Source organism: Condylura cristata, unplaced genomic scaffold, assembly GCF_000260355.1.
Source record: "Condylura cristata isolate star-nosed mole 26May11 unplaced genomic scaffold, ConCri1.0 scaffold00021, whole genome shotgun sequence".
Classification (NCBI taxonomy): Eukaryota; Metazoa; Chordata; class Mammalia; order Eulipotyphla; family Talpidae; genus Condylura; species Condylura cristata.
This window is the reverse complement of record NW_004567122.1, coordinates 14365009-14379497: the sequence shown is the minus strand read 5'-3', so window position 1 is coordinate 14379497 and position 14489 is coordinate 14365009. Positions and strand designations below refer to the sequence as shown.

General features: G+C 39.7%; 1 protein-coding gene across 1 annotated transcript in view; it reads left to right on the top strand.

Annotated features, from left to right (window-relative positions):
* Positions 1 to 2628: 2628 nt before the first annotated feature.
* The window catches only part of DTWD2 (DTW domain containing 2), a 52296-nt gene continuing 40435 nt past the window's right edge, over positions 2629 to 14489 (top strand). Inside the window, exon 1 of the mRNA XM_004686652.2 lies at positions 2629 to 2860. Within this exon, the coding sequence (XP_004686709.1) occupies positions 2643 to 2860 (218 nt within the window). The 5' untranslated portion in view covers positions 2629 to 2642. The remainder of the gene's footprint in view (positions 2861 to 14489) is intronic.

Genomic DNA, 14489 nt, shown 5'->3' with positions numbered 1-14489 from the left:
GCTACGGGGAACAGCGGACAGGTCAGGAGAGGCCTGCCACGCCGTGTGGGTCACCTCCTGGGTGGGGATCATACTCACGCTGCAGTGGCTTTAGCTTCTTAGTACTGTGCTTGTAACCCGCTGTGCTACCCGGGAGGGCCCCAACTTCATTTCTCTTTTTAAAATACTTATCTATCTCTATTTCTCTAATTTTTAATGGGGAACTGTGGTATTTAAAACAGTAATGGCTACTTGTTCCTTCTAATGCATTTTCTTTAGCATTTATTAATATTATTTTGTGAGTATTCTTATTAGATCTAATATCCAATTAATTTTATATAGAGTCCTTGTTATGAATGTTTTTTCATTTCCTTGATAAAATCTGCTTGGTTATAGTTGATTTTGTTTTTTATTACTAAAGATAACTTGCTAATATTTTACATTATGTACACATATTTTTTATTTTGCAAATATGTTGTATTTTTAAATAAAAGTTCTTTTTTGTGTGTGTTCTTGTTATGGGGCAAACTGTATCTTAAAATTTTGTATGTCCAGAAGAGGTCACCTGGTGTGTGAGTCCCCACTTAAGCACTGGTGTGCTTAAGAACTCAGGACAAGAAAAAACAGCCTGCCAATACTATAACCCTATGAAATCTACATCAAACCTCTGACTTACAAAATTGTAAGATAATAAAATGTGTGTTGTTTAAACCACTTCATTTGTGGTAATTTGTTATAGCAGGAACAGAAAATTAATACAGCAAGAAATATTCTGTATTTTATTTACATGGCTGTTTGTCCACTACTGAATCCTCATTCTGCTTGGCTGGCTGCCAAAACATCTTGGAGGCACCATGGCCTTTCATTTGTTACCAATGAGATGCTGCTGTCCCTGCTTTCCTGTTCCCATTAAATCTGGTGGTAACAGCAGGCTCTTCAAAAGGCTGGGAAATCTGGGGGTTAGAGTTTACCTACACTAGGCACATCTGAAGTCATTCCTTCCTTTATCCAATTTGGATGTCTGGAGCATTGTGGGGTGGTATTTCAATTTTGTTTCCTTTGTTCTCTTGCAGGTTACAAGAAATCTTCCCTCTAGAATTTTTTGTTTTTACTCCAAGGCACTTATCTAACTATGGCTGTATCCTTCGTGGGAGTTCTCAATGATGTAGGTTGAACTAAAGAAGAATGGACTGCAGAGAAACAAGGATTAAACAAGGGTCTCTTATATATACCTATCACAATATTCTTGACAAATGATAATAAAGAATTGAACCAAGACAATAGCAGGAGGGACTAAGTGGCTGAATACTTTGACAGAATGAGCCAATGATCTGACATGGGGTGTTGAAGAGACCAAAGAAATGCAGGTTTATCAGGACTCATCTCACCTCACACACCTCATAGTTGGAAATAAAGAGAGACCATAAATGACTTAAGAGCACATTCACATCATGAAACGATAGGTTCAAGTTTAAAGCTGGTCACATGAAAATGTAATTTTGGTAGATAAAGAATTGGTTCTGTAGCCTAAGTAAGCAACCAACTTCTTGACTTTCTGATTCACTTGGAGTTCTAGTCTCTGGGTTTTGCTAACCCCACTTCAGTTGTTTCTGGATTCTACTCGTTTGATTTTAAGTTGAATGAAATTCTAATGGAAAAATAAACTTTAAGAAATAAATTGTTCTTTTTCTGTGAGAGGTAAATCTCTCTTATATTCATTCCTTAATAGTTAGGATGGTAAAACTTAACACAGATGGATTTAAATTAAGCTTAATTATTTGTTTAAATGTTGAACATTGGTAAAATTGCTAGAAAAACAAAGTGTTAACAAATAAAACAAGTATCCATTTTGGGAAGTTTTACTTTCATTTCAATGTCGTCTTCATTTGGTTAAAAAACTACAGGCTATGTTGTTTTTCAAGAGTTGTACACACCTGCATAAAGTAACAATCTTTCTCTTATTTTCTAATGCAGAGAACATGGCTTGTAGTACCTCAGGTTCAGTCCTACTACGGATGTGGAGGTCTGGCACAGTTAAATACCCCATTTAACAAATAATTCGGTTTCTAGTGTAAAACTGTAACCCTGATGTTCAGAATACCTACAAGAGGACACAGATCACTTGTCCTCCTGAGCAAGAAGTTCGCATAATGAATAAGGAACAGCCTTGAATCCAGTTATAAGTCGGTAGCTCTCTAACAGTATTTAATTATCAAGAATAAATGCTGCAGCACATGTTTTGCGAACACTCACTTTGGAAATTCAGCTAATTCTTAAATTTCCATCTTAAGACGGAAATACAGAATTTCACTTTATTTTTACTTTAACAAGAATTGAATTAAGGAAGGTAGATTGTAGTTTGCGATCAGGGGTGTTTCTTTGGAGGAATTTCTTTACCGGACTCCGCAGCATTTATCTCCACACCAGCACCCGGTGGGTTACTCACACTTTACTTCCGGATTCTACAAGAACTGTTGACACTGACCAATGGACTTGTTGCTATTCCGCCGGGGGGGCGCGGCCTCGAGCGTGGGCCTCGGGGACACGCCCCCATACGTAGCGTGCGTGCGTGGCGCCGTGCGGCGCGGGCTGATTTCGCCAGCGTGTGGCGCCCCCCGGCGGCAGCGGAGCATCAATGTGACAGGCGGATCGGAGCGCCAGCCATGGAGCCGCAGAAAGAGGCGCGAACTTCCAAGGTCCCTGTAGCGCATCCGCCTGAGGCCTCGAGGTCTCAGACGCCCAGCGAGGAGGAACGGCGAGAGGGCAGCGCAGCGCTGGCGTCGGCTGGCGCAGGAGCGGAGGCGGACGGAGCCAGTGCCGACGGGTTGTGGGAACTGCCAGTGGAGCCTGCCCGGCGGAGGCCCGAGTGCAGCCGCTGCAGGTGACTCAGGCGGTGGGTGGGGTCTGCGGCGGGGAGCCGCCGTCTTAGGAGGCTGCAGCGCCCCCTGGCGGGAAGGCGGCTTCTGGGGCTCGGGCAAGGAGGTGCTTGGGGTGGCCGCATCAGCTGATGTACCTTGGAGTAAAAAGCTGTTCATCCAGATTCTTGATTGATTAACTTTATTCCCTGTAGGCCATTGAGCGTGTCATGGGGTGAACAGACGAGTTCCGCTGTCAAGAAACTTAGGAGTCTCACCCAGAGACAGGAAGGTGTAATGAGAATAATGTTGGCCACTTTTATGTTTAAGGGGCACAGCTATCTTACTGTAAAAAAGCAAAACAAAACAAAACGAAAACCAGAATGGGTTGGAGGAGAGAGATAAGCCAGGTGGCTGTCACACGCGTTAGGACGATGGAGAATTCACTTCGAAAGGCTTATTGAGAACCTGCTGTGTTCCAGGCACTGTGCTGGGTCCTGTCCTTACTGGGCCTCCTATAGTCTAATGAAGAAACAATTGATGCAGCAAACAGTAATAACCATCACCACAGAGTACTACTGGGCGCTCATGATATGCCCGATTAAGTACTTTTAAAGATTTATTTATTTATGCATACAAGAACTGGAGTATAGGCCAGAGGGTTAGGGTGAGAGGACTCACCAGAGACAAAGTGGGAGGCAGAACAGGGAGACCCAGTACACTGCTGAGGGGAGCAGTGGGCAGGTCTGGACAGGTCTGTCATGCCTTGGGTGTTACCTTGGGGGCGTGAGATTGAACGGATGCTGCAGTGGCTGTGGATAGGGTAACTTCATAGTGCTTTGACCTATTTAAACACATTTTAGGATTTTCTGAGCTGATGTATTTCAGCCTTGCTAAGACTGCTTCCCCTGCTCATTTGAATTACATGCTTTTCGAATGTACTATTCTTTTTTTACCTCTTAGGTCTAGGGTCATTTACCCTGGCTACCTGGCCTCCAGCTATCAGCTGTCTCTTAGTTGCTCATCCAGTTTTAACTATTAACTGGTGCTCCTACTACGTGGAAATCACTCTAATTTGACACCAGCTCCTGCTGTCCTGAAATGTTCTCCTAAAGCTCTCCTTCATGAGATGAAATCTCATGGATTCCTTTTGGTTCACTTTTCCATCACCTCTTGGCATCCCTTTATTTTTCTCTGTTCTTTTCACCTTTGCCCTATAGGCCCTATAGGGTGGGCTTTCTCAGATTTTGATTCTAGATTTTTTTTTTAAAGATATTGATTTATGCAGAACTGGGGTGTAGGCCAGAGGAGCAGGGGCGGTGTGAGGACTCACCAGAGACAGAGTGGGGAGCAGAACAGGCAGACTGACTGAAATACACTGCTGAGGGGAGCAGCAGGCCAAACAGGAGAGGTCTGTTGCCTCATATGAGTCACCTCCAGGGCTGGGGATCGAACTCCCACTGAAGCGGCTGCAGTTAGCTTGCAGTGCTGCTTCCTAACCGGTTTGCACCACCCTGGAGGCCCTTGACTCTAGTTACTTTTTTACTTCTAACTCACACCTGTCCTACAAGCACAACTCTTAGTTTTCACAGGTAAGTTTTCAACTCTGCCCCAGTGTCTCTAGCCCAGACCTGAATTGTGTGCATTGTACCTGGACATTCCTTTAGCCAGTGCTTGCTGAATGCTTTGTTAATCACTGCTGATACAGTGTCTGCATGGAGTATACCATCTGTTATTGGGTACAGACAATAAACCAGTTAACAAACCACCAAATATGTAATTAAATACTGTAATTACAGATTGAAAATACAGACTTGAAGAAAAAGCAAACAGCAGTGAAGGAATGACATGCTCTGACAAAAATAGAAGACGTGTTTTCAGAATGTGCTGATTAAAATAGGGAGTTGTTTCCCCATTACCCATCTCAGGTACTTTAAAATAAGCTAAACCATTCTAGAGTGAATTAAGTCTAATGAGTCTCATTAAAAATAATCGTAACATCAGAAATTTTACAAAGTTGCTGCAAAAACAGTAGAAATATTTTACAAAGAAGAGAAATGAAATAAATCATATTATGCACATGGCTAATTGTTCCCCAAGTCAGAATTTTCTTCTCCTTTGATACAAGAATATGTGTGTTTTCTGTGTCTGTCATTAAATAATGTGTTTGAACCAAGAGAAAAATAAGACCTCATGTGTAATTTCCAAATTATAGCAGACCTCATTAAGTGAGATATCTCAGGAAGACCTCATATATATGATGTCACCAAGAGGTTAATTCTATTTTCCTTTCTTTATGTGTCTTTTCTTTATTGCTTTCCCAGGCACTGAGCTGCAGAAACTAAAACTCATTAGTATATATGCTGATCCTTAGAATTAGGCTATTGTACTAACCACTAGGAGAATTACCTTGGTGAAATGGGATTTTGAGTGTAAAATATCCAGCGAGAATATGAGGTTCAGGGCTTGACTATTGTTATAAAATCCGTATAAGTAAGTGAGTGAAGTGGCAACTAATAAAAGCAAAATCCCCTACATGGGTGTCCGTCTCCATCAAGATACTGCAGTTAGTCCTTAGGCTGAATGCCCTTCTCTCAAGGTGAGTCTCTGCATTGTTAAAAAGATTATAGACAATTAGCATTAATAGCAGGATGGTGTTATAAAAGATCTCTGAGGATAACTGTTGAATGTGTTTAGTTGTACTTGAAGATTCCTCTCTGATATTTTTACCTTTATCCTGGCTGCATTATAAGACCTTGGAAAAGGAATTTTGAATGTAAGATTTTTTTTTTTAAAAGATGTATTTATTTGTGCATGGGGTACAGGCCAGAGGCTCAGGGCTGCGAGAGGCTTCACCAGAGACAGAGAGGGGAGCAGAACAGGCAGATCGACGAAGTACACTGCTGAGGGGAGCAGCGGGTGGGTCAGGAGAGGTCTGCCACGCCATGTGGTCACCTTCGGGGCAGGCGGGGATTGAACAGGCTTTAGCTTCTTAGTGCAGTGCTTTAACCCGCTGCGCCACCACCTCCCTCTCAATTTTATAGTTAGCTTTCTAGCATACTTTATTCATTGGCTTTATCTGATCCTTTGTTTTGTTTCTCTATATTCCACGGGTAAGTGAATCACCTCGTCTTTGAGAAGTTTGAAGTTTTGAGGTGCTTAAGAAACAGAACAAAAGAATCATTTCATTTGTCAAAGTAATAATGTTAGTAAAAAAGCTGTTCAGGTTAAGCCTCATTTTGGTGTGCACCTGTGAATATCTATCACATATATTATTTAGTGGTCTTTGAAATTAAGATATTAGGCAGGGTGCCCCAGGACTCCCAAACCTGTCTGCACTAAATGGGTTATGCCATCTACTGCATCAAGACAAAACATACTCAAATTCCTAAGACCTCCAATAGAAGGGAACATTGTGTGATAGAAAGAATATAGTTTCCCAATCAAGTACCTCAAGTTACCCATCTCTTCGTGGGTAAATGCCCAGTCCAAACAGGTTCAGCCCAAAGCAGCACCACTGAGGCCCAAAAGCCTGCTGCAGTCTAAGGTACCTTCTGGTGGGGACCCACAGAAAAGGGAACAATGGCCCAGACAAGTCTGGAAGGAAAATAGCAAAGTCAAAGCCCAAGTCAAGATAACAGCCTCTGCTGTCATTATCCCCATGGGTTTCTCACCCACATCCCTGTCTCTTTCAGGCATATCCTTCCATGTCACCCCAGTCTGTGGTACAAGTCCAAGGTTAAGAAGCAAGCACGGCTTCTTCATGTCTCTCTGCCCATCTGTTTCCTCCAGGTCCTCCTTTTCATCTTGTTCCTCCCCTCTCCTACTCTTCTCTAGCTGCTGCTTGCTCTCAGCTCCACTCTGGGAACCTAGAACCTCACCTTTCTGTGGGATTACAAGTTGAAATAGGCGTAAGAATCAGAAGATAAAGAGATGCAAGTCTATTAAATTATTAGTGTTTCAGAAACATTACTAGTTTTTAATTTCATTAGGATAAGATTTAGTGTATCTGTTAGTGTTCTTCTTGTTGGGCTATTAGCTTCTTTTTGGATGTGTACAGAGTATTACAGGAACACATAGGAAGGTGCACCAGTGAGATTGGGCATGTCACAGGGAGAGGTTAGCAGGGGCTTAGAGAGGATTGCATTTGAAGTTCAGGCTAAGACTGAAGCCTGTAATAACGATGGTAAATCTAGTTGTTATATTTAGGATTAATCAAGGAAAAGACAAGATTAGTCAGGGCTTTGAAGGACGGAAAATTGTGTTTCTTGCAGAGGGAACATCTCGTACAGGAGTACCATGTATAGAGTAGAGTGTTTTTTTTTTTTTTTTTAAGATTTATTTGTTTATACAAGAACTGGGATACAGGCCAGAAATGCTGGGGGTGAGAGGATTCACATGAGACAGTGTGGGGAGCAGAAAGGCAGATTGATGAAGTACACCGCTGAGGGGAGCAGAGGCGAGACAGGAGAGGTCTGCTGTGTCATGTAGGTCACCTTCCTGGCCAGGGATCGAGCCTGTGCTGCAGCGGCTGGGGCTAGCTTCATGGTGCTGCAATTCAACCCATTGTGCCACCAGGGAGGGTACCCCGGACTATGTATTTTTTGTGCCACATTTTGTCGATTTGTTGTAACAATTCTCAGGGGTTGATGTTTTACATCATTTAAATAATGAGGAAGTAGAGGCAACATGCAGGGAGTAACGTTGGTCTCCGTTGCAGTCCCCATGGTCCCCAGCCTCACGTGAGCCCTGTTGCTGAGCGTTTTGCTGGTTTTCTTTGCAGAGTAGCTGTGTTCATCAGCCAAAGTTCAAGAGTAACTCTGGTTTTCATATTTTTTAAAGTTAGTCACAAGGTGCCTGAACTTTAGTAGTTTCTAGTGCCTTTCAAAAAAAATATTGACATTTGATGACATATTATGAAAGTTTAAGATATACAGTGTTTCGATTTGTGGTATTTATATATTGGAGTTTGATTACCACTGGTCACTTTAGCTAACACATCTATCATGTCACGTAATGATTATTTCTTTTTTTGTGGTGAGAACATTTTTAATCTAGTCTCTTGGAAATTTTGAAATACATGATGTGGTCCAGTCTCTAAGGACTGTGTGGTGCATGGTTAGGTCTCCAATACTTACATCTCCCCTTTTTGCAAACTTGTAACTTTCAGCATTATCTAGTTCCTTTATTCCACATCCTAACCCTTTCCTTATTCTGGAGAAAAAGTGATGGGAATAGAATTAAGAGAGAGGAAAGGAAAGATGGAGACTGTAGGAACCAGAAGCTGACAGCCACTGAGGTTTTATTTTGAACTGTATTGTACCTGTTTTAAAATTACTTGATAACAGTTAAACATCAAGATGTTTTATGTGTAAAAGTGCAGATTTTTGCTTGTGTGATAAGAATGTGAAGATCTGGCAATGAGGGGCTGAATTGGCTGGGCCGTCAGATTGGGCTGATCTGGCCAGGTCACCTCAGCTGCCAGCCATTTCTGCTTAAACATCTGTGTAACTGCCTGCCTGTCTCAGGCATTCCCTTTTTGATTCTGGGTCCCACCTCCATCGTGGTCACTCTGCCAGTTTGGCAGGTAAAATTGAAAAGTGGCAATTTTAAAAAAAAGATTTACTTTTTTTTTTTAAAGATTTATTTATTTATTCATATAGAACTGGGGTACAGGCCAGAGATGCGGAGGGTGAGAGGATTCACCAGAGACAGAGTGGGGAGCAGAACAGGCAGATCGATGAAGTACACTGCTGAGGCGAGCAGCGGGCGGGCCAGGAGAGGTCTGCCACGCCATGTGGTCTCCTCCGGGGGCAGGCGGGAATCGAACTCATGCGGAAGTGGCTTAAGCTTCTCAGTGCAGTGCTTTAACCCGCTGCGCCACCAGGGAGGGCCAAAAAAGATTTACTTTTTTAAAGTGAGGGGTATAGGCCAGAAATGTGTGGGGTGGGGGTGGGAGGGGTGAGAGAGTTCACCAACTAGGTAGATGTACTGAAATGTGCTGCTAACGGGAGCAGCAGGTGAGATAGAACAGGTCTGCTGCACCGTGTGGGTCAGCTCCCTGGCCATTTGGCAGTGGAACTTGTGCTGTGGAGGCTGGCGATAGCTAGATAAGGTCTTTAACCCCTGTGCCGAAAAGTGGCAATTCTGAGGGTAATTAGTTTAGGCTAATTAGGACTCTTGAGTTAGGACTTGTTTTACTTAGGAGAAAAAAACCCAATTTTTGTAAATTTAAACTTCATTATTGGTGATCACTTTTACAGAAAAAATTCAGGTATTCTGCAAATTTAATAATTGGTGTACACCCAAAGTATCATATTCCCAAGTGAAGATTATTAAGTTAATTTGTTCTTTTCTGTCAGTATAGAAAACATGTTTATTCTTTGAAGTCATTCATTTGTAAGATATGTGGAAAGCTAACTGATCTACAGGTTTCTGTGCAGTATGTTCAAAGTTGAGCAAAGATGATATATGTCAAGAGGGAATTTTTTCTTCTTAATTTTAATTAAGTCTCCAAAGAATGGCCAGTTTTAAAAACCACATTAGAGCTTTTTAAATGTTTGATTTATTTCCCCAAGAAAAATAAGAATTTTATCATTATCCTCTGGCAGATAGTCATTTTCTTCAAAGAACATCAAAGCACATTAATTCCTCAAGTTCATTTGCCCTAAATTAATAATTCATAATTCTGTAACTGCTTATATAGTTAGAGAATATTTTCAGAAATAGGCTACTCTAAAATTTGGTATTATTTGCAAAGAGTGCACGGGTTACAAAGTACTTTTATAGATATGTTTTTATTTAATCATAAACCTTACAACCTTGTGATTGAAATAGTTTTTCCTTTTTAAAGACTGTTAAGGTCATGCTGTGAATAAAAGGCAAGGCTGCTTTCATATTTTTATTACAATACATATACAATACAATAATGAATTATACTTACACAAACAGTATCACTGCCTTTGTGTTCTATTTTTTTAAATGTATGTTTTTTTTTTTTTTTTAGATTTATTTATTTATGTATACAGAACTGGGGTTTAGGCCAGAGGTGCAGGAGCTGTGAGAGGCTTCATCAGAGACAGAGCGGGGAGCAGAACAGGCCGACTGATGAAGCACACTGCTGAGGGGAGCAGTGGTGGGTCAGGAGAGGTCTGCTGTGCCATGTGGGTCACCTCCAAGGGAGGGGATTGAACTCGCACTGAATTTGCAGTGCTGCATCCTAATCCTTTGCACTACCAGGGAGCGCCCTCCATAACCTTCTTCTAACCGACAGATGCTTTCCTTTTTCTGTGTCCATGGCTATCTTTAATTATTTGGGGATGAGCAATTCATTTTTTTTTTTTTTTTGGTCTTTTTTAGGGTGAAACCGTTTTCTCCTGACTCTTTACCTGCCTATGGCCAACATAATATTTCCATCTGTTGCTTCTTTATTGTTCATTCAGAATGGCCAATTTGAAGATATTATTGCAAAGAGTTTATTTTGTTCTCTCCGTAGTTTTTGTTTGTTGTTTGCTTATTTTCTATTTCTTCCTGTTGGAAGCCTGGTGGAGGCTGTGAGGAAACAGCAGAGAAGTGAGAGAAGTGGAAGCAGTCTTCTAGGGTTACTAGGGGCAAAAATGGAAAGGTATGGGATGAGTCTGCAGACCTGTGCAGGATGATTTTTTGTTTTTTAAATTGTGATAGTGTGAATATTAACAAAACACTCACAGTTCTACCCACTTCTAAGTGTACAATTCCGTGGCATTAAATGTATCAATACTCTTGTAACCATCACTACTAGCTATACTTTTTAAATTACCCTTAACATAAACTCTGTACCTATTAAATACTAACTTCCCATTACCTGTTTCCTTCACCCTGGCCACCTCTGTTCTACTGTCTGTCTCTATGAATTTGCCTACTTAGATTTTTCATATAATCATCCCTTTGTCCTTCATGTCTGACATTTCACTTAGAATCATGTTTTCAATACCCATCCATATTATAACATGTATCAGAACTTCATTCCTTTTAGTGGAATTGTGTGTCTGCTCATTTTTGTTCACCTCCTTCCATTCATTTGTTGATGAGCACTTTGTAATTTCTACCTTTGGTTATGTTGAATAATGCAGTTATGAATATTGGTATTGTTTATTTCTACTTTTTGGGTATTTTGAATAATGCTCTTATGAACATTGGTACACAAATTCCTGTTCTAGTTCCTGCTTTTGATTCTTTTAGTTATCTATGCCTGGGAGTGGGACTTGTTTTCAGGCCATGTGAATAACTGGTTTCTTTTCATATTTTTGCCCATTAATTTTTGTATCCGTCAGCAGATCTTGCCTGTAACAGTTATTGCTATGGTTCTCTAATGGAGATTTTTCCATTTACCCCATTATCACACTGATTGATTGGAATCTTTCTGTATGGAAAAGTTGTGTTTTCTCCTTATTAATCAATTTATTTAATTTACATAATTCTGTATAGAATTATGTTTTTTTTTTTCTTTGCTCTAATACTATTGTTATTTATTCTGTTGATCAAATTTGCTCCTTTTGGGACATTGGAAACTCTTTTTAGTTTTGCTCTTGCCCCCTCATGGCATATGTATCCTTTATTGAGAACATTTTTACTTCTGTACAATAGGGTGGTTCAGGCACATCTTGTGTCAGCTCTGTAATCACTCACTCTTTCAAGCAGCCCTGGTTTATTTGGCAATGTTGACAACAGTCCTTCCTATTGTCTTCCGTGTTTGATTTGTTTCCTTTATCTTCCTGCTGTTTCTGTTGTTTCTTCACGATACTATTATTTGGCCTGCTCATTTTTCTTCTTGTGTCATTGACCACATCTTTAATTACCTGTAGCCATTTTGTACTGGAGAATTCCATGAATTCTTTTTGCTTCTTCATTGTCTTCTGTCATAGTGATTTTTTGAATCTCTTTTTTTTTGCTTCTTCATTCTCTTCTGTCATAGTGATTTTTTGAATCTCTTCATACCTATCCTTCTTTCACTCTTGAAGGTAGCTGTAAGATAAAATAATGTAATAACTGAAGCAATGTGTGGGGGATGTTTAAAGAGGCCATTGTTATTTAAACTTGAAGCAGACATGAATAATGCTGCCCATTTTTTAATTTATAATACAAAAGTTTATTCTATTAATAGTGAAACACTATTTCTCCTTTCATTGGTTGTATTGAAAATGTACTTTCAGAAATTACATTAGAGTTTAATGGATTATTTAAGTTCCTTTAAAATGACAGCAGGGGGCACTGTGGTATTTATTTTTTCAAAAGTTAAATTTAGAAAGTTGTTAGCATTTTTATATGTAATGCATTGTATCTATTCAACCCATCTATTGAAAACCTGTGAAACTCTTTGTTCTTGGCTTTTCCAGTGTGTTGGGATTATAAAATTGTTGTTGAATATTGGGAAATTCAAGGCATATACTTTTTCTGGGCGCTACATTTGCCTTTGTTTTGGATGCAAAAGACTACCTTTAAAATAGTAATTCTTGCTAATTTACTCACTAATCTTTAAACTTTGCTTATGTGAAGCTATCTTGATTAAAAGCAGTACTATATGAGAAATGATTTCCAGTGAACACTAGGTAAGAAATTTAATTAAATATTTGAAAGGTGGTTTTTTTTGTGGGTTCCCAGTATCTGTAGTCACATGTCAGCTATAATTTTATTTGCCTACAGGCTGTCAAAGATAGCATGCCCAGAGTGACAGCTACCCTGTACTACAATGTTCATGTCAGAAGCCAGTCAATCTTGGCCTGACAGGAAGCCGACGTTTTTATTCCTACATCCTTAATGAGAAAAGAAGAAAAAATTATTTCATAAAATTCCTTTAGGGAAGTCTCTTGAAAATTCCATTCATGTTTTAAGAATTTAATTAACAGCCACCGGCTTGTGTGTGTTTTAAAGAAGATAAATTCCAATAATGGAAAACAGTGTTTATATACATTTGTAATGCACTGTATAAATGGAGGGGGGGAAATCTGCTCTTACTTTGGTTATTTTATTACAAATTAGCTGAAAAGTAGCAATACTACATTATATATTTGTAACATTGGCCTGTAGTTCAGTAGTTAACTCCTCAGAACTTTCTTGTTCCTTATTACCAGTTTAATGAAGGAGGAAACTGAAAACCTGTGACAGGTTCAAGGTCACATGGCAAGATAATGACACGGTCAGTGATATTTCTTAGTAGTTATTTCCCAAACTGTTCACCTAATCAGTTAGTCTTTCTGCTGATACTAATTTTTCTTCTCCAGATACATTTAGTTCTATACTTAGTTTGGTTTATGTGCGAAAATGAATGTTCATTGTTTACAACTTGTAACTCTTGCTATGTGTAGTTACTTGACTTTTTTCCTCCTGTCAGTCAAAAAGGTCATGGGATGCAAGAAACTTAAAAAAAATAAAATTTTTTTTTTCCTGGCATAATGAGAGCAGATAAGCTCCCTGAGGGCAGGAATCTTTGCTTTATTTCCCCATTACCAGCTAGTTTCCAGCACAAAGCCTGAAGATCATTGTGGAAAGGTCAAGTTTGGGAAAAATTTCTGTTCCAATGACTGGTGAGCACAAATTCATATTATGAAGGGATTTGCTAAATTGGAAATGCAAAATATTTTGAGGAATGGAAGCTTTATTAATTTGAGATAATCATAATTAGAATTTGGCTAATAAGTAGGATGTGCTTTAGAAGTAGGTAATGAAGTTTTATGAGTTTATCAAAGCATAAGCCAAAGCAATTAGTTTTAAGTCATAATTGCAGTATTTCCACATAAAGTATTTAGTTCTTTTTTTCTTTCATTAAAAATTTTCTTCAGTAAATATTTTTGATTCTTTGCTTTTGCACACCAAAATTATCACAGATTATAACAAAGGAAGTACCACAGAGAATTTGAATTTCACTTACAATGCAAGCTAATAGCTTAACTTCTTCTTTTTTAATTTATTTCTTTTTTTAAAGATGTATTTATGCATCTAGAACTGGGGTATAGGCCAGAGGCGCAGGGTTGGTGAGAGGATTCACCAGGGACAGAGTGGGGAGTAGAACAGGCAGATTGATGAAGTACACTACAGAGGGAAGCAGCAGGTGTGACAAGAGAGGTCTGCCAGGCCATGTGGGTCACCTCTGGGGCTGGGGATGGAATGTGCACTGAAGTGGCTGTGGACAGCTTGCAGTGCTGCACTTCAGTCAGCTGTGCCACCAGGGAGGGCCCTAACAACTTAATTTCTAGAGAGAAAGTAAAGGAGAAATGAATATTTGGTACAATAGAAAATGAAGGGATGGAATACAAAGGTGAAAAAATTAGATTAAGTCTTTTCACTGGCATAGCTTATATTACAGGGAAAGAGATTCATGTTCAGATAGCATCATCAATAGCCATGAAATCCTATGAAGAAAAGTCTGTCAGGATAAGGCAATAGAGTGTTATAATAAGAGAGGAGGTGGATTATTTCATGAGAACAAAATGGTAGTCATGGGGGGGTGATGGAAGTGGAGGGATATGTGATGGGAACTAGGCTTTTGGTGAAGATCATAATGGTAGCGGAGATGTTGAACTCTAAACTATGCACCTGAAACCCACATAATATCATAAACCAATGTTACCTTAAAACTTTTAACACATACAGTATTTGTATTTAAAAGTTGTTTAGGGA